Source organism: Bos mutus, chromosome 14 (assembly GCF_027580195.1).
Source record: "Bos mutus isolate GX-2022 chromosome 14, NWIPB_WYAK_1.1, whole genome shotgun sequence".
Classification (NCBI taxonomy): Eukaryota; Metazoa; Chordata; class Mammalia; order Artiodactyla; family Bovidae; genus Bos; species Bos mutus.
Genome location: NC_091630.1, coordinates 44,830,677 through 44,852,915, shown reverse-complemented (window position 1 = coordinate 44,852,915; position 22,239 = coordinate 44,830,677). Strand labels below are relative to the sequence as shown.

The window sequence follows — 22,239 nt, the reverse complement described above, 5'->3', positions numbered from 1 at the left end:
TCCATGGGGTCGCTAAGAGTCAGACACGACTGAGTGACTTCACTTTCATTTTTCACTTTCATGCATTGGAGAAGGAAATGGCAACCCACTCCAGTGTTCTTGCCTGGAGAATCCCAGGGTTGGGGGAGCCTTGGTGGGCTGCCGTCTATGGGGTTACACAGAGTCGGACCCGATTGAAGCGACTTAGCAGCAGCAGCAGCAGCCAGAGGAGAGGCAATGGGGTAAGAAGAGGAGGCTGTGGGCTCATTTTCGACTGAACTTTTCCTCCTTTACTTCAGGAGTGTTGTTTTCTCCCCTTAAAACTTCCCTTTCCTCATTGCCTTATCGCCTTCTAAAAGGGTCACTATGTTAGTTGCCTAGAGAATGATAGAATTTTTCAGGTGAGGATGCTGAGGCTAACTAATGCCAGATTTAGGGCTAAAATCTAGTCAAGGATTGTTTTTTAAAAATGCAAAATTTACTTAGGGCATTATTTATTATGTAAATAATAATTTATTATTTACATATAGTAAATGTATAATACATGGTTATAAAAATGTAGAAATTGCAGATACATTTGGTGTTTTAATATACTTTTACGTAGACTATACTGTATTTACATGGTTCTTTATACTATTTATTTTCCTACTTAACAAACCTCAATAACCCACACTTTTGTAACCAAAATCTCCACAACATTATTTTTAATGTCTATAGAATTACATTGTCTAAATGTACCGTGAGTCACTTAAGTACTTCCTTAAATGTTGGACATTGACCTTATTTTCATTTTTAAGTCACTTTATGTAATGCTGTATTCAGGATCTGTAGAAATCTTTGACCATGTTTCCGTTTCTTTAGAATATGAACATTTTAAAAGTTCTTGATTATCTACTGACAAATTCTTTTGCTAAAAGACTCTCCTGGTTTAACTTCCAACCCACTATAAAGAAGTATTTAGGGTTCTTATCAAATACTGGCTTTACCAAAAATTTTCTTTTCTTTTTTCCATCACACAATTCTGTCCTTAAGCTTAAATTAAAGGAGGGGAAAAGGCGTGGTGGATGGGAAGGAAAGACAGCTAAAAACCCAACAAAAATTACATGTAATAATGGTGGCCATACATTCTACAAGGGATACCCATTTTCAATTTTTCCATGAGCCTCCATCTTAAAACCCTCTCAGATGGTATGAATGGGGAAATCAAGGATTATTTTGTAAACAGCCTTAGTATCATTCTAAAATCCCACTCAAGTAGTATATATTTAAAAAACATCTCTGAACTACTAGAACTGGGAAATCTTTAACCATGAATAATAGTTTCATATAATTCTATAGCACAAAAATTTCAGAATATGATCTCATTTCAGCTATTTAGAAACTCTGAGCAGACCAAGTAGTATTTCCATTTGCCCACAGTTTCTGTAGGAAGAAACTAAGCTTAACAGAAGATAAAAATTCAGGTTCTCTTAATATATTGTTGAAGTAATCATACAAAGAGGCATTAGACTGAGATGGCTCTGATGTCTTGGTAGATTAATGAGCAACCCCATATTCAATCCTGTGAATACCTCAAAAGTAGGAACAACCAATCAAAAACATCCAATGAGATTTTTCTCAAATAATGCAACAGCATAAGCTATAACAATCAAATAATTTCCTTGCTTTGCATGTGCATCATCTTCTAGCTCCTGTCAGTGGAGTGCTCATGACTGTTTCAAGTTTGATGTACGATTGGAATAAAGTTTTGCTCAAATAAACTCTCAAATTTTAGCGTGCCTCAGTTTATCTTTTTAAAGCTATTAAAACTATTAAAAAACACTATGTGAACAGCAAGTTTAAATATGTATCAGTACAAGAATGGCTAATTGATGTTTGTAATATGCACTACACTAAAGAATATTTTGGTTTTTTTTTTTTGGTCTCAGGTGATCTGGAATCTTAGTTCCCCAACTGGGGATAGAACTGGCAGTCCTTGCATTGGAAGCACAGAGTCTTAACCACTGGACCCCCCAGGAGAGTCAAGAGACGTTAAAAGGTAAGCAGAAGATAAAGAAAATAAAGTTACAATAGCCAAGCCATGGAAACGACATGTCAAGAATACAGGAGTGGGTTGCCATTTCCTTCTCCAGGGGATCTTCCCAACCCTAGGATGGAAAACACATCTCTTGCATTGCAGGCAGATTTTTTACCACTGAGCCGCCTGGGAAGTCCACAAAGGAATATTACTCATTCATAAAAAAAGAACAAAATAATGCCATTTGCAGCATCATGGATAGAACTAGAGAGTATCATACTAAGTGAAGTGAGCCAGAAAGAGAAAGACAAATACCATATGGTATCATTTATGTGCAATCAAATATATGGCACCAATGAACATATCTATAAAACACGCTCAGACAAAACTACTATATTTAGAATGAATAAATAACAAAGTTCTACTGTATAGCACAGGGAACTATACCCAGTCTCCTGGGATAAACCAGAATGGAAAAGAATATGAAAAAGAATGTATATATGTGTATAATGGAGTCACTTTGCTGTACGGCAAATTAGCACAACACTGTAAATTGGCTATACTTCAGTAAACGAAACAAAAAAGAAAGTGAAATTATCCATAAAGAGATAGTATTATTTTATCCTTCTAGATACCCAGAAAAAGGTAGACAGGATTTGGAGTTGTGAAGGTGGTACTAGTTTAGACTATTAGTTTGTTCCTCTCTTATGCAAATAACATTTTGAGTAAAACATATGGTTCTGAAATAAACAAAAGAGCGTATTGACTAGTTGGATGCTCATCTCTCGATACTCAGCTGAACCTGAACCTCTGGGCCTTCTCAGGCTAAATTAATCATTCTGCATCTTGGGCTTCTGTAATATTTCATAAATTGGTATATTTCAATTATAATAAAACATTCTATTTCAACTTATTTTTTAGGGTTGCCTTCACTATGTGTTAGGGGAAGCATACTGGCTGAAACTGCCCACCCTGGCCAGGCACTATAGTAACCATTTGTGTGAGCTGTTTTATGACACGAGGTCCTGGTAAGGAACGTGGAACTAACAAGCCACCACGACCAGAAGAGTTGGGGAAAAGTCAGGAGACACCACATGTCTGACCACTTCCCAGAGTCCTTCTTCCTGGCATCCATCTTCCTTGAGCAATGCCTGAGCCACCAGGAAGGACCTTGAGTCAGAATGATTGGCCAAAGACAACCTGGAAATTTATCCTATCACCTTAAAACCCCAGACTGTGAGCCACATGGCAGAGCAGTTCTGGGTTTCCTTACCCTACTGCTCTCCACCCAGATGCCCCTACCCAATCATCTTTTGCTTTCCCAGTTCATGCGTGTCCTCGGGCAATTCATTTGAGTGTTAGACAAGCGCCCTCTCTCCTAACTTGGAAGGGATTCTACTTCCTGCAACATAAAGCGCTGTGGATTCCCAGTTTTATTCAGTATCTTTATAGCCTCAGCTTCCGAGTTAGTCCTGGCAATAGGCAAGGCACTCAATACCTCTTTAACAAATAATAAACTATCCGGTACACGAATAAGAATGATTTCAGAAAACAAATTTGACAAGTATCAACAATGAGCAAATTCTACTTATCTTCTACCAACTCATTGGTTGGATCAAATTACCATTCATTTTTGTGCAAACGTGTAATGTATTATTCCTCTGTGCCAATAGATTAGAAACATTTTCCGTAAAGAAAATGTTTAAGGGAGCCTAGAAAATGACACCCAGGAGAATGAAACATTTAACTCGGGCTTCCAGGATTTGTCCTTTGAGCATGGCTCTCCCCTCTATCCTTCCACACTGTTATAAAGAGGCCAAGACTCTAGCCTGCCTGGCATCTCCGTCCACGCCTAGAGAATCCCAGGGACAGAGAAACCTGGCAGGTTACAGCCCATGGGGTCGCAAAGAGTCGGACACGACTAAGCGACCAACACACACACACACACTCCCTTCAGTTCTTCCACACTGTTATAAAGACACACACACACACACACACTCCCTTCAGTTCTTCCACACTGTTATAAAGACACACACACACACTCCCTTCAGTTCTTCCACACTGTTATAAAGACACACACACACACACACACACACACACACACACTCCCTTCAGTTCTTCCACACTGTTATAAAGAACCCCACACTCCGACAAGGGGAAGCAGCGTGGAAGCTGGGCGTGTGCTGGTCCCCGCAGCAAGGGTCTGATCCGGTGCAGAGCTCAGCGCGGAGGGAACGCGCGAGGTTGGGCACGTTGCAGGCGTGCCGAATGTTCTGCGCACGCGCCGGCGGCCAACCCTGCCGGTGGGCCTTCTGGGGGATGCGCCTGCGCGGTTCATTCCAGCCGGGACTGGTGAGAAGCCGCGGTTTAGGGTGTCGCGGTGCCGCCGCAGTGCGGTCGCCTTTCCTGGTTGGGTGTGGGATGCTGTTTCTGGCGTTGGGCGGCCCGTGGGCGGCCGGACTGCGGCTCAGCGGGAAGAGGACAGCGCTGTGGGCTTCCAGCGCGCTCCGAGACCCCAGGGCGGCTGTCTCGAGGGCGGCCTCCTGCAGAGGCTCCTCAGGGCGCGTCGGGGGCACGGGGCTGTCGGCTGCCGCGCCTGTTCTGCGTCGGGTGCGAGCCCAGGTCGGCGGATAGAGGGCTTCGGACCCGTGTGAGGGCGGGGAGGGGGGCGGGTGGTGGAAGTAGCATCCGGCCTGGGGAGCCCGGCTTCCCCGCAGCTTCTCCCCTACTGCCCCGCGGCTCCTGTACGGAAGGAGCCCAGTCCCAGGCTGGCGGGAATAGTATGTTTGGGCCTCGGGACCAGGCCGGTGCATCCCGGGGTTCACAGCACCCGCGGATCCAAGTGCCTCTTGGAAAGTGATTATTTTCTGGGCGGTTCCAGTCACTTTACAGATGGTTGCAAATCCAGCGAGGACTCAGTTTTTTCTGTCCTTGAGCCTTTTCTGTCCTTGAGCGCAAGCTTGTAAGAACTAATCTTCAAGGAAGTTAGATGTGCCACGTGGAGATGGAACTGAAAAAACTCGGAGAACCTCTGAGTTTTTTCAATTTTTGATTAGGTGGCCCTATTTTTAGGAGTTACTATGCTCCCGGGCGGGGGGTGGGGGGTGGGGAGGGCGGGCGGGAAACGGGATAAAGACGTTAATCCTTCTTATTTTAATCTGAATAAATTGTCTCCTAATCCTGCCCTGTAAAATATTAGGATTAGCAAACATGCCGAAACTTGGAAAGCCAGTGCGGGAATTGAAATCTAATTAAATTTCAGCCTAAAGGAATTAGGCATGCCTTTTACATCTTCAAGAGGGTGTGTAGTGAAAGTCATTTTCAGAGGTTCTGGGAACTCTTGTTCCTGTGAAATTTGATGTAGGAGTTCAAGTGGAAATTTTTCCTTATAAGGAACAAGGAATGGATATAAAGAGTTTGGGGAAAGAATATATATATATATATATTAATAGCTGTGGTATAAATATTTTAGAAGTATTAAAAACTACCTGGGCTTTATAAACACTGAATCTGCAGTGTTTTGCTTAAATAAAGTGATGTGTGTTTTTTTTTAAACAAAAACTAATGTATTTAAATCTTTGCAATTGAGTGATAGTGACATGCAATAGAAGAAACTACTCCACTAACTTTTTACTTGTTTACGGTCACACTTTATCTAACAAGCTTCTAGCTGGCATGCAAACCTAGGTCTTTAAACTCCCAATTCAGTGTCTACTTGTGAGTGGGATTAAGGAAAGCCTTTCTGTTACTCAATTTGAGTTCTTTAGCTCTAGATTATTTGGAAGAATTCCTTAAATCACCCCATATGAGACATTCTCTTTATTATATTTTTCAAAATAAACTTAAAAAAATTTAAAAGTTGGTCTAAAATGCAATTTATTATGCACTCACATCATGGTCTCTCTTTCAATAGATACCTGTTTGTTGGGAAAGAGGTGTTCGATGTTCACATACACAGCTTGACAAATCAGAAGATGGAAGGCTGATTTATACTGGGAATTTGGCCCGAACAGTATTTGGTGGGTAATCATAAATGAGGGTACTTCCTTTTTTCAACCTTTTGAATATAAAAAAGGTTCTGAGCATATGATACTTACTATTTTTATTGTTGTTTAGTTGCTAAGTCCTGTCTGACTCTCTTAAGACCCCATGGACTGTTGCCTGCCTGGCTCACTGTCCATGGGGTTTCACAGGCAAGAATACTGGAGTGGGTTGCCAGTGTTTCAGGGGATCTTCTTGACTCAGGGATCAAACCTATGTCTCTTGCATCTCCTGCATTGGCAGGCGGATTCTTTATCCCTGAGCCACCACCTCAGTTGCAAGACAGAGGAAAGGTTATAAGATTTAATAAAGGATTTGGAGGTTGAGACCTTTGCATTTTTAGGAAATTTAAATTTTTATTTATCTATTCATTTATTTATTTGGCTGCCTCAGGATCTTTGTTGTGTCATGTGGGATCTTTTCTTGCATTTGGTCTCAGTAGTTGCAGCAGGCCCCCTGCAATTGCATCTACAGTCCCCTTAGTTGCCCTCCCTGCATGTGGGATTGTAGTTCCCCACTGCGGATTGAACCTGAATCTCCTACATTGCAGGGCAGATTCTTAACCACGGGACCACCAGGAAAGTCCCTTTAGGAGGCTTTTAAAAGGTTTTTGAAGACTCTTATGACTTTGTGGTCTTATGACTGAGCACAAAGATTCATCCTTTGGTCACCTCTCAGGATGTTTAGCAACAAAACGTATATTTATATAATGTTTGAATATTCAGAGAAGCAAATATGAATGAATACTTAGTAGTTATTTTGGGTGAGTAGACATTTACTCTATAGAGTAATTATGATTCAAAGATATATTAAGTCTACATTTTTTAGATCTTAGAATTTTCAGCAAATGTATTTACTTAGTGACTTTTGCACATGGTAGGTAGGGAGTTATGGAGTAGGAAAAGACAGTGTATTAAATAACTACAAATTTAAAGTTGTTTTGTCTCCTTAGGTCATAATTCAGTATGTAGTATGGGATAATTTAGAAACGAAGAATGTAGGTATGTGGTTTGTTCAGGTTTCTGAGGTGGTATTTCATTTCAATAATCCTTATATAAAAAAGTATAACCTGAAATATTTGGAGGATTACCTTACAGCCACAAGATTTCAGTGCCCCATTGACATGTGTGTTTTTGATCATGTTGATGTTACTTGGTTGTCTGAAATTTAACCTGAAAATCTGTAAGGTCCCAAGTGTGTGTGACATTAAAATTGAGTATATTTAAAATACAACTTCAGCTAATTTAAAACTTTTTGGGAATAAGGACTGATTATAGTCACTGTTGGGAGGAGTTCTGAAGTTCTTGAAGAATCAGTTTTGGATGGTAGTAATTTCTTCAGAAGTTACAACATGAGTAGGTCTTTGAGCCTGTGTCAATCTCTGGATTGAGCCTTGGATACCTGGATTGATGCCCTTGAGATGTGTCAACTGTGACCCCCATGATACCCTTCTTTATGAACACAGACACCATTCCTTCAAATGAAGGGAAGGTTTATCCATTTATTTCATGTCCCCGCTTGACTCAGTTCTGAACTGAAGAGAATATAAATACGAATTAATTTTAGTGTGTGTGCTAAGTTGATTCAGTCATGTCTGACTCTTTGCAACCCTATGGACTATAGCCTGCCAGGCTTCTCTGTCCATGAAATTCTCCAGGCAAGAATACTCGAGGGGGCTGCCATGCTCTCCTTCAGGGTATCTTCCTGATCCAGGGATCGAACCCACATCTCTTATGTCTCCTACATTGGCAGGCAGGATCTTTATTACTAGCACCACCTAGGAAGCCTCCTAATTTTAGTATGGTTATAATACAATATTTGTGGAACAGCAAAATTTTGCATGGTATTCAAAGTTCTAGAATTGTAGCAGAATTTGATGTTTGAGTTCCTTCAATATTAAAATAGAAAGTCATTCTATATGCTTATCAGGAATTAATAATTTTTCTGTGTAAAACTGAGTGAGAGGCATTGACATAGAGGTACCATTCCTGGAGATTCTTTAAACTACCAAATTGGATCCTACTGTAAAGACATTTGAGGGGACTTTGAGTTGGCAGTTCTTGTTAATTCAGCAACAAAAATTACTGATGTCATTGTATTCTCATTTTAAGATGAGTAGAATTTGAACATAAAGAGGTGTGAAAGCGGGACATCCCATGCATGGAAGTCGTATGAGCAAAGGCATCAGGATGGGAAAACCCAGAATATGTTTAGAAATAGCAATTACTTCAACCTGAGCAACTGATGCTTGGCTTCCCTGATGGCTCGGTAGGTAAAGAATTTGCCTGCAATGCAGGAGATGCAGGTTTGATCCCTGGATCAGGAAGATCCCCTGGAGAAGGAAATGGCAACCCACTCCAGTATTCTTGCTTGGAGAATCCCATAGACAGAGAAGCCTGGTGGACTACAGTCCATGAGGTTGGAAGAGTTCGACACAACTTAGTGGCTAAACCACAACCACCACCAGGCATAATAAAGTATATGTATGTATTAGTTTCCTAGGGCTTTTAAAATTCATTTTCACACACTTCGTGGCTTAAAACGGCAAAAATTTATTCTCGCAGTTTTGAAGGCCAGAAGTCTGAAATCACAGTGTTGGCATGTACATGCTCTGAAGGCGCTAGGGAAGAACTCTTCTTTGTCTCTTGCAGCTTCTGATGGCTCGCAGCCATCCTTTGTGTTCCTTGGCTTGTAGTTGCATAACTTCAGTCGCTGCCTGCTACTTCACAAGGCCTTCTCTGTGTCTCTGCTTGTCCTGTTCTGCCCTGTTAAGGACACTCACATTGGATGTAGGGTCCACCCTAATCCAGGATGATTTCATCTCAACTTTTAATTGTCTGCAAAGACCCTGTCTCCAAATAAGGTCACATTCTGGGGTTCTGGGTGGATGTGAATTTGAGGGATACCACTCATGCTACTATAGTGTGAAAAGAATAATGGGGAAACAAGAGGTGGTTTTTCTGCAGAAGACAGCTTCAGATCAGATCAGATCAGATCAGTCACTCAGTCGTGTCCGACTCTTTGCAACCCCATGAATTGCAGCACGCCTGGCCTCCCTGTCCATCACCAACTCCCGGAGTTCACTGAGACTCACGTCCATCGAGTCAGTGATGCCATCCAGCCATCTCGTCCTCTGTCGTCCCCTTCTCCTCCTGCCCCCAATCCCTCCCAGCATCAGAGTCTTTTCCAATGAGTCAACTCTTCGCATGAGGTGGCCAAAGTACTGGAGTTTCAGCTTCAGCATCATTCCTTCCAAAGAACACCCAGGGCTGATCTCCTTCAGAATGGACTGGTTGGATCTCCTTGCAGTCCAAGGGACTCTCAGGAGTCTGGTCCCCATTAAATCCCATTTGTACCAATGTCATGACAACTACTTGTGAGAAGAAGAAATTATTTTTAGATTACTGGTACAAACAAGAAGCCTTCAACCAGCAGTGATGTATGAGAGTGACTGTTGTGTTACAGCCTCATCAACATGTATGGTATCAGATTTTTTGGTTTTTGCCAATTTGGGGGAAAAGTAATATCTCACTGTGGTTTTAATCACATGTTTCTTATGTTAGAAGTTTAGCATCATTTAATCTTTTGCAATCTTCCCTGCTGGCTCGGATGGGAAAGAATCTGCCTTCAGTGCAGGAGACCTAGGTTCTATCCCTGGGTTGGGAAGATCCCTTTGAGAAGGGCATGGCAACCCACTCCAGTATTCTTGCCTGGGGAATTCCATGGACAGAGGATCTTGGTGGGCTATAGTCCATGGGGTCGCAAAGAGTCAGACATGACTGAGCGTCAACTAAAACACACACACACACACAATCTGTTTAAAGGCCATGTGCATTCATGTGCATTTTTTGTTTCATTGAACTGTCGGCTTATATTTCTTACTCATTTGTTTATTGGGTTGTTGATCTTTTTCTTCTCATATACTGGCAACCTTTTATATCTTGGATATGTTAATCCTTTGTGATACAAGTTTGTAGTATTTTTCTCATTCATTTCTTTATTTTGTTTATGGTATTTATGTCTGTGTACATTTTAAAAACGTGATCAGATTTATCAACTTTCCTCTTGATTGCCTCTGTATTTTAAGTCATAATTAGAAAAGTTTTTCTGTTCTCAGATTATAAGGCCTTTACAGGTATATAAGGCCTTCACAGGACTTCTTACAGCTTTCTTATTTTATACACCTAGATCTCTGGATTATTTGGAATTTTCCAGGTATATGATATGAGGGATCAATTGAATTTTATTTTTTTCTGTGTGGCTATCCAGTTGCCCCAGCACCACTAGTTTTAAATTATATCTTGACACTAAATTTCCATTCGCAGTGAGGTTTCTAGATTTTGTGCTTTTGTTCCATTGATCTGTTCAGTACTGAGCCTATACAACACTATTTTAATGTTTTAGTATCTAACTCTCCCTCTCTTTTTTGCTTCCTTTGTTGTTCCAAATTAACTTTATAATCAGCTCATCTAGGATTTCAGCTTGTCCATTTTCCAAACAGATGGTGTTCAATCATGTTAAAATTATACATTCAAACTAAGAAAATTTTCATTTTAAGTTATTTATTTACTGTGGTAAAGTAGACATAATGTAAAAGTTACCATTTTGACCATTTTTAAATATATAGTTCAGAAGTCAGTGATTTTAAAAAAATCTTTCTAAGTAAAAATATGTCACTATTTTAACTTGAGTGTTTTTCCTTGATAAGGAAATTTTACCTCTCCCACATGTTTCTTAACCACCAGTGGGGAGTTTTTGTTTTTAAATTTGCTGTTTTAATGTTGGGCACTTAGCCTGATAAAGTTAGGCCTGTATTTGAGCATTTTGTTTTAGATCTGTGGAAGTACTTGTTAACGGAGCATTTTATTTGATTATCTGCTGACTGGAATAAGTTTTATAGTATTCATAAGGATTTTTGAGTAATATTAAATCTTTAATTGGGTAGTGCATTTTAATAGCCAACAGACTCGACCCTAGAGTCAGATTGTCTGGGTTTGAATCCCAACACCACTATTTGGTGAGGCTTCCCTAGCGGCTCAGACGATAAAGAGTCTGCCTGCAATGCTGGGTCAGGAAGATCCCCTGGTAAAGGGAATGGCTACCTATTCCAGTGTTTTTCCCTGGAGAATTCCATAGACAGAGGAGCCTGGTGGGCTATAGTCAGTCCATGGGGTCGAAAAGAGTTGGACATGACTGGTGACTTTACATTTTCACATAGCTATTTGGTAGCTTTGTGACATTGAGCAAGTGCCTGATATTTTCTCATCTTTTAAATGGGAGTGATGATGATGATAATTATACATTTATCTTACAGGACTTTTTTGTAGATTTCATGAATAAAATATGCAGAGTGCTTAAAATAAAGCCTGGAATATAATAAGCACTATATTGGTGTTTTGGTTTTGTTGTTTTGGTAATGATATGGTAGGAAGAAAGAAGAATTAATTGGATGGTATTAATCCTCTCCTATTTTCTTTCTTTAGGTGTGAAGTGTTTTTCTTACTCTACAAGTCTGATCAGCCTTGCGTTTCTACCATACATTTTTGCACAAAATAATGTTATATTTGGAAGTCTCCCTTTGCAAATCTTATTTTATGGCACCATAGGAAGCTTTACAGTGATCACTCCAGCACTGCTTCACTTTCTTACAAAAGGCTATGTCATTCGCTTGTACCATGAGGCCAGAACAGACACTTACAAAGCCATTACTTACAGTGTTGTACTTTCGGAAAAAAGTACAGTATTTCACCAGAATGATGTGAAGATTCCAAACAGCACGCATGTGTTTACTACGTTTTATGCTAAAACGAAATCATTGTTAGTTAATCCAGCACTCTTTCCAAACCCTGAAGACTATAACCATTTAATGGGTTATGACAAACCATTCACTTTTGATCTGGAAGAAGCCAGTGAAAAGAAAGAGCTTAAAGAAGAGAAATGAGTCTGCTTTTTGTCATGCCACATGGCATGTGAGATTTTAGTTCTGCTACCAGGGACCGAACTGATGCCCCCTGCATTAGAAGGGTGAAGTTTTAACCTCTGGACTGCTGGAAAAGTCTTGAGTTTGTTATTTTTATGTTTGTGCTTAAATGTGATTTGTGTTCCAGTGTACAATAATTGCCTTTATGTTTGATTTTGTTAGTGACTGATTGTTAAATAATTTAAGTTGTATCAGAACTTTTAATTCAGAGACTTGTGTTCCTTTATAATAAAAAAAGTTATGTTTGAAAAAGAAAACATGTAACATTCTACCATTTTGTTTAAAAGGGTGTGAAATACATGTATATGCTGATGTATGCATGGTTAATTTTATATAATAAATGAGTCTCACCTGGGAATTGGATATCAGAAGCATATGGGAAAGTTATTTTTCCTTTGTGTATGAACTTTTCTAAGGATACAGATACTACCTTTTCCCACAGTAGAAACTCTAAAAATTCACACGTTATAGAAAGCAAGTGTTAATCTGCTTCCTTTGGCTCTGAATACAGGTTTTTGCCTATCTTCTCTGACATGGCTGCCCATTTTAAAGATTGTATACAGTAGAGTGTGGTTAGCTTGAAGGCAAGTGGTTACCTGAGGAGTTTGTCTTCAGTGGTTCTGCTTGTCTCTCCACATGTACTCTCCTTTGGTACACTCTATCACACATAGGGAAAATCCTATCTACTTTGGTACGATCGTACCCATACAGATGGATAGTACCTTTTATAAAATAGCAGTCTTCATGCTAACTTACCACGTATTGGCATTTTAAGATTTTTACCTCTAATTGTAGAAAGTTGGTTCTTGTGAAGGATTTTCAGCCAGGAACAAATGGCCTCACATCGTTATTTAGATTGGTAATGCTGATTATGTGCCTAGAATGCATTGGGTACTGGGCAAGTTGCCAGAGTCACAGTTAGGAACAAAACACCCAGTCTCTATAAAGCTGTGTAATAGCCATCACCTGCCACGATGGTTAATCTAATCTTTATGGCTTAACTGTATGAGAGGGAGGTGAACACAGTCTACAGAGCTACCCAAGGCCTCCTATCACCTGCTACAATAGTAAATCTAATTTTTATGATTTCCTTCTGTGTGAGGGAAGTGCATGGAGAAGCAGTAGGAGCATCACTGCTGCTGCTGCTGCTGCTTAGTCGCTTCAGTCGTGTCAGGAGCATCACTAGTTCTTGGAAAGATGAAGTGTCAAGTTAGAGGTTACAGGAGACAGCTTAAGGTAGCAAAGTGCTCTTTCTGAGATTTAGAGCCTGCCCTCTGCTAGTATCAGCCAGCCTGTGGTCCTAGTAGAGGGCGGGCTGTACTTTCAGAGATGAACAGGCTGCCACCACCTCTGGCCTCTGCTTGGACTTCTCTGCCTGCCTGCCCTTCTGTCCTCTGTCACCTAGGTATACATGTGTTGCTGTCTTAACAATTAATGTGGTTTATATCTTTCTGTAAAAAGGTATTCCATAGTCAAATACTCATTATCAAACATTAGATACATAGAAGAAAACAGCACTGTTAACATTTTAAAGTTTTCTCTCGAGGGTCACTTTTTCATAATTTGTTTTGAGTACATCATACCTGTTTCTTTAAATGTCCTGTATGCTGCTGCTGCTGTTGCTAAGTCGCTTCAGTCGTGTCCGACTCTTTGCAACCCCATAGACGGCAGCCCACCAGGCTCCCCCATCCCTGGGATTCTCCAGGCAAGAACACTGGAGTGGGTTGCCATTTCCTTCTCCAGTGCAGGAAAGTGAAAAGTGAAAGTGAAGTCACTCAGTTGTGTGCGACTCTTTGCGACCCCGTGGACTGCAGCCTACCAGGCACCTCCGTCCATGGGATTTTCCAGGCAAGGGTGCTGGAGTGGGGTGCCATTGCCTTCTCCGAAATGTCCTGTATACATGCAGTCATTTTGTCTCCTGTGTAGTGGAGTGAAAAAACTTAATTTTTGTTAGTATCAGAATAATTCCTCAGAGGACAGCATGGTTGCTTAAAAGACTGCATGAGAAAGATGTCTTCTCAAGGGCACGATTTGGACTGAGACCAAGCTTAGAAAAGGATCAGCATATGTAGGATACCATGATGATTCATCAGTGAAATAAGTCTGCAGAAGCAACTCAGGCCAAGATAAGGGGAAAATACATGCACATCCCTCCATGCCACTCTACTACCCTCCCCCGGCAGAGTAATGCTGGAAAGATTGAGACCCTGATGAATCTCCTACAATCTATGGGAAGGATATTGAGTAAGGTTTATTTGAGTCTCAGAAGACAAGGTGATTCCTTTGAACATCTGGGTTACATCAGATAGCATACCCTTGACAGTAAAATGTAATCCTTCCCCTTGGTTTATTAATAATTACATCACGTTGAAAGATAATAGCAAAAGTAACAAAATGGTCATTAGTTATGAATGACTCGTTTGTTAAAATTGTATTAGGATTTTTTCAGAAAAAGGATGGTTATCCAGATTCAGCAATTACCAATTTGTGGTCAGTATTGTTTCCTCTAGACCTCCTGCCCTCTACTTTTATTTGGGAGCAAGTTGTAGACATCATAGCATTTCTTTCTTAAATATTTAATTTTGTAATTCTACAAGTGAAAGTGTTGGTCACTCAGTTGTGTCTGACTCTTTGTGACCCCATGGGCTATAGCCCATCAGGCTCCTCTGTCCATGGGATTGCCCAGGCAGAATACTGGAGTGAGTTGCCATTTGATTCTCCAGGGGATCTTCCTGACCAGGGATTGAACCCAGGTCTCCTGCATTGTAGGCAGATTCTTTACTGTCTGAACCACCAGGGAAGCCCCTTATCTACAAGATAAGGACTTAAATAGCAATACCATTATACCTAAGCTGTCCCTGATCCCAAAGTTATCAAATATCCAGTCTACCAATTTCCAATTGTTTCATAATTTCCCCCCTCTGTTTGGATTAAGATCTAAGTAAAGTTCTCACCTTATTTACACCTACTTTTGAAATGTCTTTTAAGACTCCTAATCCGTGGGCCCTTCTATTTCTTTCACTTTGTTTTTAAGCTGTGCCACGTGGCTTGTGGGATCTTAGTTCCTCAAAAAGGAGTCAAACCGGGACGGCCAGCAACGGAAGTGAGGAATCCTGACCACTGGACCAGCAGGGAATATCTTCTTTTTCTTCCCCTTGCACGTCATCTGTTGAATAAACTGAGTTTTTCGTCCTATACATGTTTTCACAGTCTAGATTTTTTTATTATATTTCCAAGGTGTAGTTAATATTTCTCTGTCTACTGTATTTGCTATAAATTGGTAGTTGGACTTTAGGCTTCATTAGACTGAGGTTTGATTAGTTAGACAAGAACTAATTCATAGCTGATGTTTGTATTAATTATCTATTGTTGTATAACAAATTGCCCCTAAAATGTGGTTTAAAACAAACACAACTGCACAGTGTCTTTTGGTTGGGTATTTGGAAATGACTCAGCTGAGTGGGTATGGCTCAGGTTCTCTCATGGGGTTGCAGTGAAGATATCAGCTGATGCTCCTGTCATCTGAAGAACTGCTTCCAAGGTGGCTCACATATGTGACTGACACATTTTTTTGTTGTTTAGTTGCTTAGTCCTGTCCGACTCTTTTCGATCCTATGAAGGGCAGCACGCCAGGTTTCCCTGTCCTTCACTATCTCCTGGAGCTTGCTCAAACTCATGTCCACTGAGTCAATAATGCCATCCAACCGTCTCATCCTCTGTTGCCCCTTGTCCTCCTACCCTCAGTCTTTCCTAGCATTAGGGTCTTTTCCCATGAGTCAGCTCTTTGCATCAGGTGGCCCAGATATTGGAGCTTCAGCTTCAGCATCAGCCCTTCCAATGAATATTCAGGGTTGATTTCCTTTAGGAGTGACTAGTTGGATCTCCTTGTTGTCCAAGGGACTCTCAAGAGTTTTCTCCAGCACTACAGTTCGAAAGCATCAATTCTTCGGTACTCAGCCTTCTTTATGGTTCAACTCTCACATCTATACATGGTGCTGGCCTTTTGGGAGGAGGTCTGGTTTCCTACTGCATGGATCTCTCTTTAGAGCTACTGTTTGAGTGAAGTCGCTCAGTCGTGTTCGACTCTTTGCAACCCCGTGGACTGTAGCCCGCCAGGCTTCTCTGTCCATGGGATTCTCCAGGCAAGAATACTGGAGTGGGTTACCATTTCCTTCTCCAGGGTATCTTCCCAACCCAAGGATCGAACCTGGGTCTCCTCCATTGCAGGCAGACGCTTTATCCTCTGAGCCACCAGGGAAGCCCATAGAGCTACTGTTTGCCCCAGAGCAATTGATCCAGGAGAACAAGGTAGAGGCTTTTATGATCTATTTTGGAAGTTGCACTTTATCATTGTGCAATATTTTCTTATTTACTCAGCCACCCTTATTCATTGTTGGAGGGGACTACACAAGAATTTGCATACCAAGAAGTAAGGATATTTGGGGGCTGTATTAGAGATTGGCTACCACCCTGTTCATCCATTGAGAGGTATACGATGTGTTCTTATCTCTCTTTGTGATATTAGCAACCTCTGATGTGTTTTCTAAGTTCACTAATTTATTAGATATTGCAAAATGGTTCTATTCTATCATTCCTTTTTCATGTACTAGCTCTAATACTTCTAAAAGAGAAAAGAGCATGAGAAGGCAAGGGAAACGTGCCTCTCTGTACTATTTGGTTACCAGTAGTTCAATCTCCATAGAAAGGTCAGGATAAATGCTTGATTCTTTCCCTTTATCAGTTTTCAAAATACAATTAGTTTCCTAGTACCATTGGCTGATTAGACTTTAAACAAGTATTATGAGCTCATGGATTTGAATATATTTGATGTATTTCAATACACCAAAGTTACTGTCTTATTAATGATCATACAGTCTACAGGCAGGCTGAATGTTTAAGTCTGGAAGCTATGAATGTTACATTAAATGCCAAAAGGGATTTTATAGGTGGATCTTGTGTTGGGAAGATTGTCCTGTACTGTCCAAATGGTTGCAGTAAAATCACAGGGTCCTTATAAGAGGCAGGCAGGAGATCAGGGGAGAAGGTGATGTGATGACAGAAGCAGAGATGATGCAGTGCTGAATTTTGAAGATGGAGGAATGAAAGGATTGCAGCCCACAAGCTGAAAAGGCAAGTTAATGAATCGTTCCCCTGGAGATTCCAGAAGAACTAGGTATGTTGACTCCTTGCTTTTAGTCCACTGAAACTGATTTGGGAGGGTAGCACTGAAACGTGTATCTTATCATATGTGAAGCAGATCGCCGGTCCAGGTTTGATGCATGAGACAGGGTGCTCAGGGCTGGTGCACTGGGATGAACCTGGGGGATGGGATGGGGACAGAGGTGGGAGGGGGGTTCTGGATGGGGAACACATGTGTGCCCATGGCTAATTCATGTTGATGTATGGCAAAAACCACTACAATATTGTAAAGTAATTAGCCTCCAATTAAAATAAGTAAATTAATTAAAAACTGATTTGGACTCCAACCTTCAGAATTTTAAGATTTTTTTTTTCCTGGCTGCTCCAGGCGGCTTTAGGATCTTAGTTCTCCAACTGGGGTTCAAACCTGGGCCCTCAGCAGTGAAAGTACAGAATCTTAACCACTGAACCACCAGGGAATCCCCCATTTGCATTTTTTTTGGGGGGGGATTTGTGCTGGGTTTCTGTTGCTGCGAGGTTTCCTCTAGTTGCAGGGACATGGGGTTACTCTTGTTGTGGAGCACCAGCTCTAGAGCACGTGGGCTAATAGCTGCGGCTCCCCGGCTCTAGAGCACAGGCTCACCAGTTGTGGCACACAGGCTTAGTCACTCTGTGGTATGTGGGATCTTTCCAGATCAGGGATCAAACCCATGTCTTCTGCACTGGCAGGCAGATTCTTTACCACTAATCCACCACGAAAGCCCCCATTTGTATTGTTTTTAAGGCATTAAATTTGTGGCTATTTGTTACAACAGCAATAGGAAACCATTCTTTGGTCAATGGGACTGTCATCAGATTGGTTATCTAATACAGTAAGATGTTCTAGGTATATGATCTTCTTATACCTTTTCTGCCTCAGACCTGAAACAGCACTTTCTCTAGAGTCTTTATTCCTTTTAGTGGAACTAAGATCATACCTAGTGTGTCCAGAAAAAAAAAAATCGGTTAAGATGGTAAATTTTCTGTGTTTTTTCCATAATATAAAAATGTATTTTAAAAGTCAGGGGAAGAAAGAGGACACACCCATGCAGGCTCCTAGTCCTCTCAGAACACACTGAAAGGAACAAAGACTCTGGTGTTAACTGTATTTGCCTTGTTGTGCAATAGGTCTCTAGAACTTTTCATCTGGCCAACCTGAAACAATACCAGTTGAGCAACTCCCCGTTTCACTAGCCCAACCCCTACCCCATGAATTTTTGCCTTAAAAAAACCAAATGGTAAAGTAGGACCATGCCTCAGTTAAAAAAAAAAAAAACTTTTACAAATATGATTATTTTCCTCTAAACTTGTAAATTTGAAGGCTCTGACTCTATGCTATTTTTGGCTACTAATCCACAGGCCATTGTCCTTTAAAGGATTTCAGGTAGCAAAGTATCTAAAGAGTTAGCTGTTTTTCTAGAGCAGAGTGAGAGGTTTGGAATGAAATACATTCCACACCCAAAATGATGACTATTTCAAGGTATTCCCTTGAAATTCCCTGTAGTTGGCTAAAGTGAGGGCATTCTCAAGCATGGTGGGACCCATGCCCATAATGCAGGACTCTGGCTAGTGTCCTGTGTCTGAGGTCTCATCCAGCCAGTCTCTACCCTTTGGCTCAACCTGTCGCCGAGCAAAAACACTGTGCATGAACACTGTTCAGTTCAGAGCTGACGGTCCTGCTCTCTGGGCTGTAAGAATTGATGTATAAAGATCGTGCGGGAGGGAATTCCCTGGCTGTCTAGGACTTCATGCTTCCAAGCCAAGCAGCACAGCCATAAAGAAAGAAAGAATAGGAGGGTGTGCTTAGGGTTTAAAGAAAAAAGAAAAAGAACTTGGGAGAATAGCAAGCAACACAGAGGGATAAAGAGTGCTGGGCTTTTGAGTTTCTAAAGAAGACAGGTTTTGTTACTATTGACCAGGAAGTACCTCATTTTGTTTTTAAAGCTCTGTGCTCTCATTTGTATCACATGGTCGAAGAGTACATTCTAAATCATTTTCCTCTCCTTTCGCAGGAAGTGCTCAAATATTACACACACACGCGCGCACACACACATTCAAAAGAGGAAACAGTTGGATAGGAACTCAAATCATGTGACTGATGACTAAGTTACATTTTTTTCCCTTTACTAAAAATAAAGGGGAAGAGTCTGAAGATTAGTTACAGATTCTCCTTACATTTTTAAAGTTTTGGAGAGATTGAATCATGTTTCCATTTGTGCTTTTTTCCACCCTGTTTTCTTCCATATTTACTGAACCTAGGGAGAATCGTTGGGTCTGCAACTCCTCTGACGCCACCGTTTGGTACGACTACTGTGGTAAGTACAAAGGCGAAAACAGGTCAACCATTCCAAGGGTGTTTTCACAGGAACCTTCCTCTGCTGTCACCAGGACACAGGAAACGACCGTGTGTTCCAGCTTTTGGGGAGGCTGCTGGCAGCAAAAGGGATGTCTGGTTCCTGCCCTCTGTGGATTTTCTCCATCCATCATAGACCTCATGAGTCTCTGAACTGCGTTTCTCTTGACTTCCAAGCACTTCTGTCCTTTCCTGTGGTCAGCTATCTTTACCTTGAACCCAGTTTCAGATTCTTCCCTGTTCTGGCAGAACATCTGCTTCTGAGATTTTTGTCTCAGCCCAAGACTGGGGGCTTCCCTGGTGGCTCAGATGGTAAAGACTCTGCCTGCAATGCTGGATACCTGGGTTCATCCCTGGGTTGGGAAGATCCCCTGGAGAAGGGAGTGGCTACCCACTCCAGTATTCTTGCCTGGAGAATTCCATGGACAGAGGAGTCTGGCAGGCCATAGTCCATAAAATTGCAGAGTCAGACACGATTGAGTGACTAACATAAGATTGACTGGTTCTTCTTGAGAAGGTAGAACAGTCCTAGCTGCTTCTTGGAATTGGTTCTATCTCCAGGCTTTGATTTTTTTTTTTCCTCTAGCACCGTGTTGGGTGTATAACAGGCGTGTTCAAGTGTTCCAGGCTGTTGTGTTAAAGGCTTTTGGTAGAACCTCCCTAATTGGGTGTAAGGCTGATTCTGTCAGTTACTATCTGTGAGATCCTCAGCAAAGTCTCAGCCTCTCTGTGCTCCAGCTTTTTAATCTGTAAAGTGAAAGTGATTTTCAAACCCATTTTGCAAGGATTATTTTGAGGTAGAATTTCCAGCCCAGAGCCACATAGAAACAATAACATTAATTACTTAAAAAAAGAAATCAGCCACAGTCGAATGCTATTTACTGGTTGGATCACTGTTGTTTGTTTTGTTCTATCTTGTTTTGCTTCCCCCCTTTCTCTACAAATATCTGCTGGTCTGAAAGCACAGCTTTGGAGCTTGACCACTGTTTTGGTTTGGTGCTTTACACCAAAGCACCATGGGTTGGTTGGCCTTTTCTACCGACTAGCAATATCAGGAAGTTTTAAAGGGATGCTCCTGAAAATACTGGTTAGTTGAAATTCTCATGGGAAAAAAGGATTTATGGTCTAATCATTTGGGGGAGATTTACAAATGTACTTTGAGTTCTGAGAAGTTCTGCAGTAAATAAATCTATTTAATCTCCCAATTTTCAGTTTTATTTTCTCTAATTTTTTGAGTGTGCCAAATACACTCTGGCAAATATTAATATAAAGTTACTCCTGGGGAATTAGAAGTAATCCCAGATGTGGGAACAAAGTCTAAGTGTGTGACCAGTCTCAGACTGATGGCTTTTTTCCTGTTTGTGATTGTACTGAATTCCTGCTCAACTTATCCCTGAAAATTCCCCATCCCGGAAGGTCAGTTCACACTCCTGTGTCCCAGGACCTCCTCAGTGCACTCAGCCCTCTTCTCTCTGCTTTGGTGCTGAGAGAACCAAAGACAGAACCTTCTCTCTGCTCCACACACACTGATTATACCACCTTTTCTGTGCTGTGTTTCATATGGCCTTTATTTATGTAACACTTTATATTATCTATTTAGCTTTTTTAAAAAAATATTTTTTGGTGTAGACCACTTTTAAAGCCTCTATTGAATTTATTACAATATTGCTTCTGTTTGTTATGTTTGGGTTTTTTGGCCTCAAGGCACGTGGGATCTTAGCTTCCTGACCAGGGATTGAACCCATACTCCCTGCATTGGAAGGTGAAGTCTTAACCACTGGACAGCCAGGGAAGTCCCAATTTATTTAACTTTTAATCTTCTAGTAATGCTAACTCAATTTGTCTTTTAATTTGATTTTTTTGAGAAAGGATCTTCTTTTCTTAAAAAAATTTATTTTATTTATCTATTTGGCTGAGGCGGGTCTTAGTTGTGGCACTCGGGGTCTTTGATCTTTGTTGCGGCACGTAGGTTCTTTTCAGTTGCAGCATATGGAATCTAGTTTCCTGACCAGGGATCAAACCCAGGTCCCCTGCATTGGCAGCTTGGTGTCTTAGCCACTGAACCACCAGGGAAATCCCTTGAGGAGGGATCTTACCTGCTTCTCTCCAATGCTGAGAAATTTCATGGTCTTTTTCTGCTGCCCCACGGATGTAGGGATCATGGGGAGCAGGTTGGGGCACACAGCTACAGCAAGACTCTCCTGGCTGCCAGGCCTCTCTGACCCTCCTCATCTGTGCCAAGATGGAAGCGGATCATGTGTTAGAAGCATTGATCCCTCCAGTGTTATTGTCAGGATGTTGGTGACAATAACTCAGTCCTTTCTGTGAGCATGATTCCCATTTGGCCTAACTACTGGGCTTACATGGTGTACCTGTTTGCCAGGGCTGCTGTAACTAAACAGCACAGACTGTGTGGCTTAATCAGCAGAAATCTATTTCTCACAGTTCTCGAGGTGGGAAATCCAAGTTCAAGGTTTAATTTCATTCTGAGGACTCTCTCCTTGGCTTGTAAATGACCATCTTCTTGCCATGTGTTCATATGACCTTTTCTCTGTGTGCGCTCATTCCTGGGGACTCCCTGTATGTCTAAATCACCTCTTCTTCTAAGGTTACTGATGACATTGGATTAGAGCCTACTCTAATGGGCTCATTTTAATTTAATCATCTCTTAAAGGCACTGTCTCCAAAGAC

At 41.2% G+C, this 22,239-nt stretch overlaps 2 protein-coding genes across 3 annotated transcripts in view; both read left to right on the top strand.

The window, feature by feature from the left end:
- Positions 1-4,320: 4,320 nt before the first annotated feature.
- TMEM70 (transmembrane protein 70) lies at positions 4,321-12,380 on the top strand. Its single transcript, XM_005907510.3, has 3 exons — positions 4,321-4,618; positions 5,910-6,015; positions 11,521-12,380. Exons 1-3 carry the CDS (start codon positions 4,418-4,420, stop codon positions 11,976-11,978), a joined length of 765 nt encoding a protein of 254 aa, XP_005907572.3. The 5' UTR covers positions 4,321-4,417; the 3' UTR covers positions 11,979-12,380.
- A 6,864-nt stretch (positions 12,381-19,244) lies between these two features.
- The window catches only part of LY96 (lymphocyte antigen 96), a 33,371-nt gene continuing 30,376 nt past the window's right edge, over positions 19,245-22,239 (top strand). Inside the window, exon 1 of one of the 2 annotated variants that reach the window (XM_005907509.3) lies at positions 19,245-19,510. In XM_005907509.3, coding sequence (XP_005907571.1) covers positions 19,399-19,510 — 112 coding nt within the window. In that variant the 5' untranslated portion in view covers positions 19,245-19,398. The remainder of the gene's footprint in view (positions 19,511-22,239) is intronic. The other variant, XM_070382243.1, reaches the window with a different exon arrangement.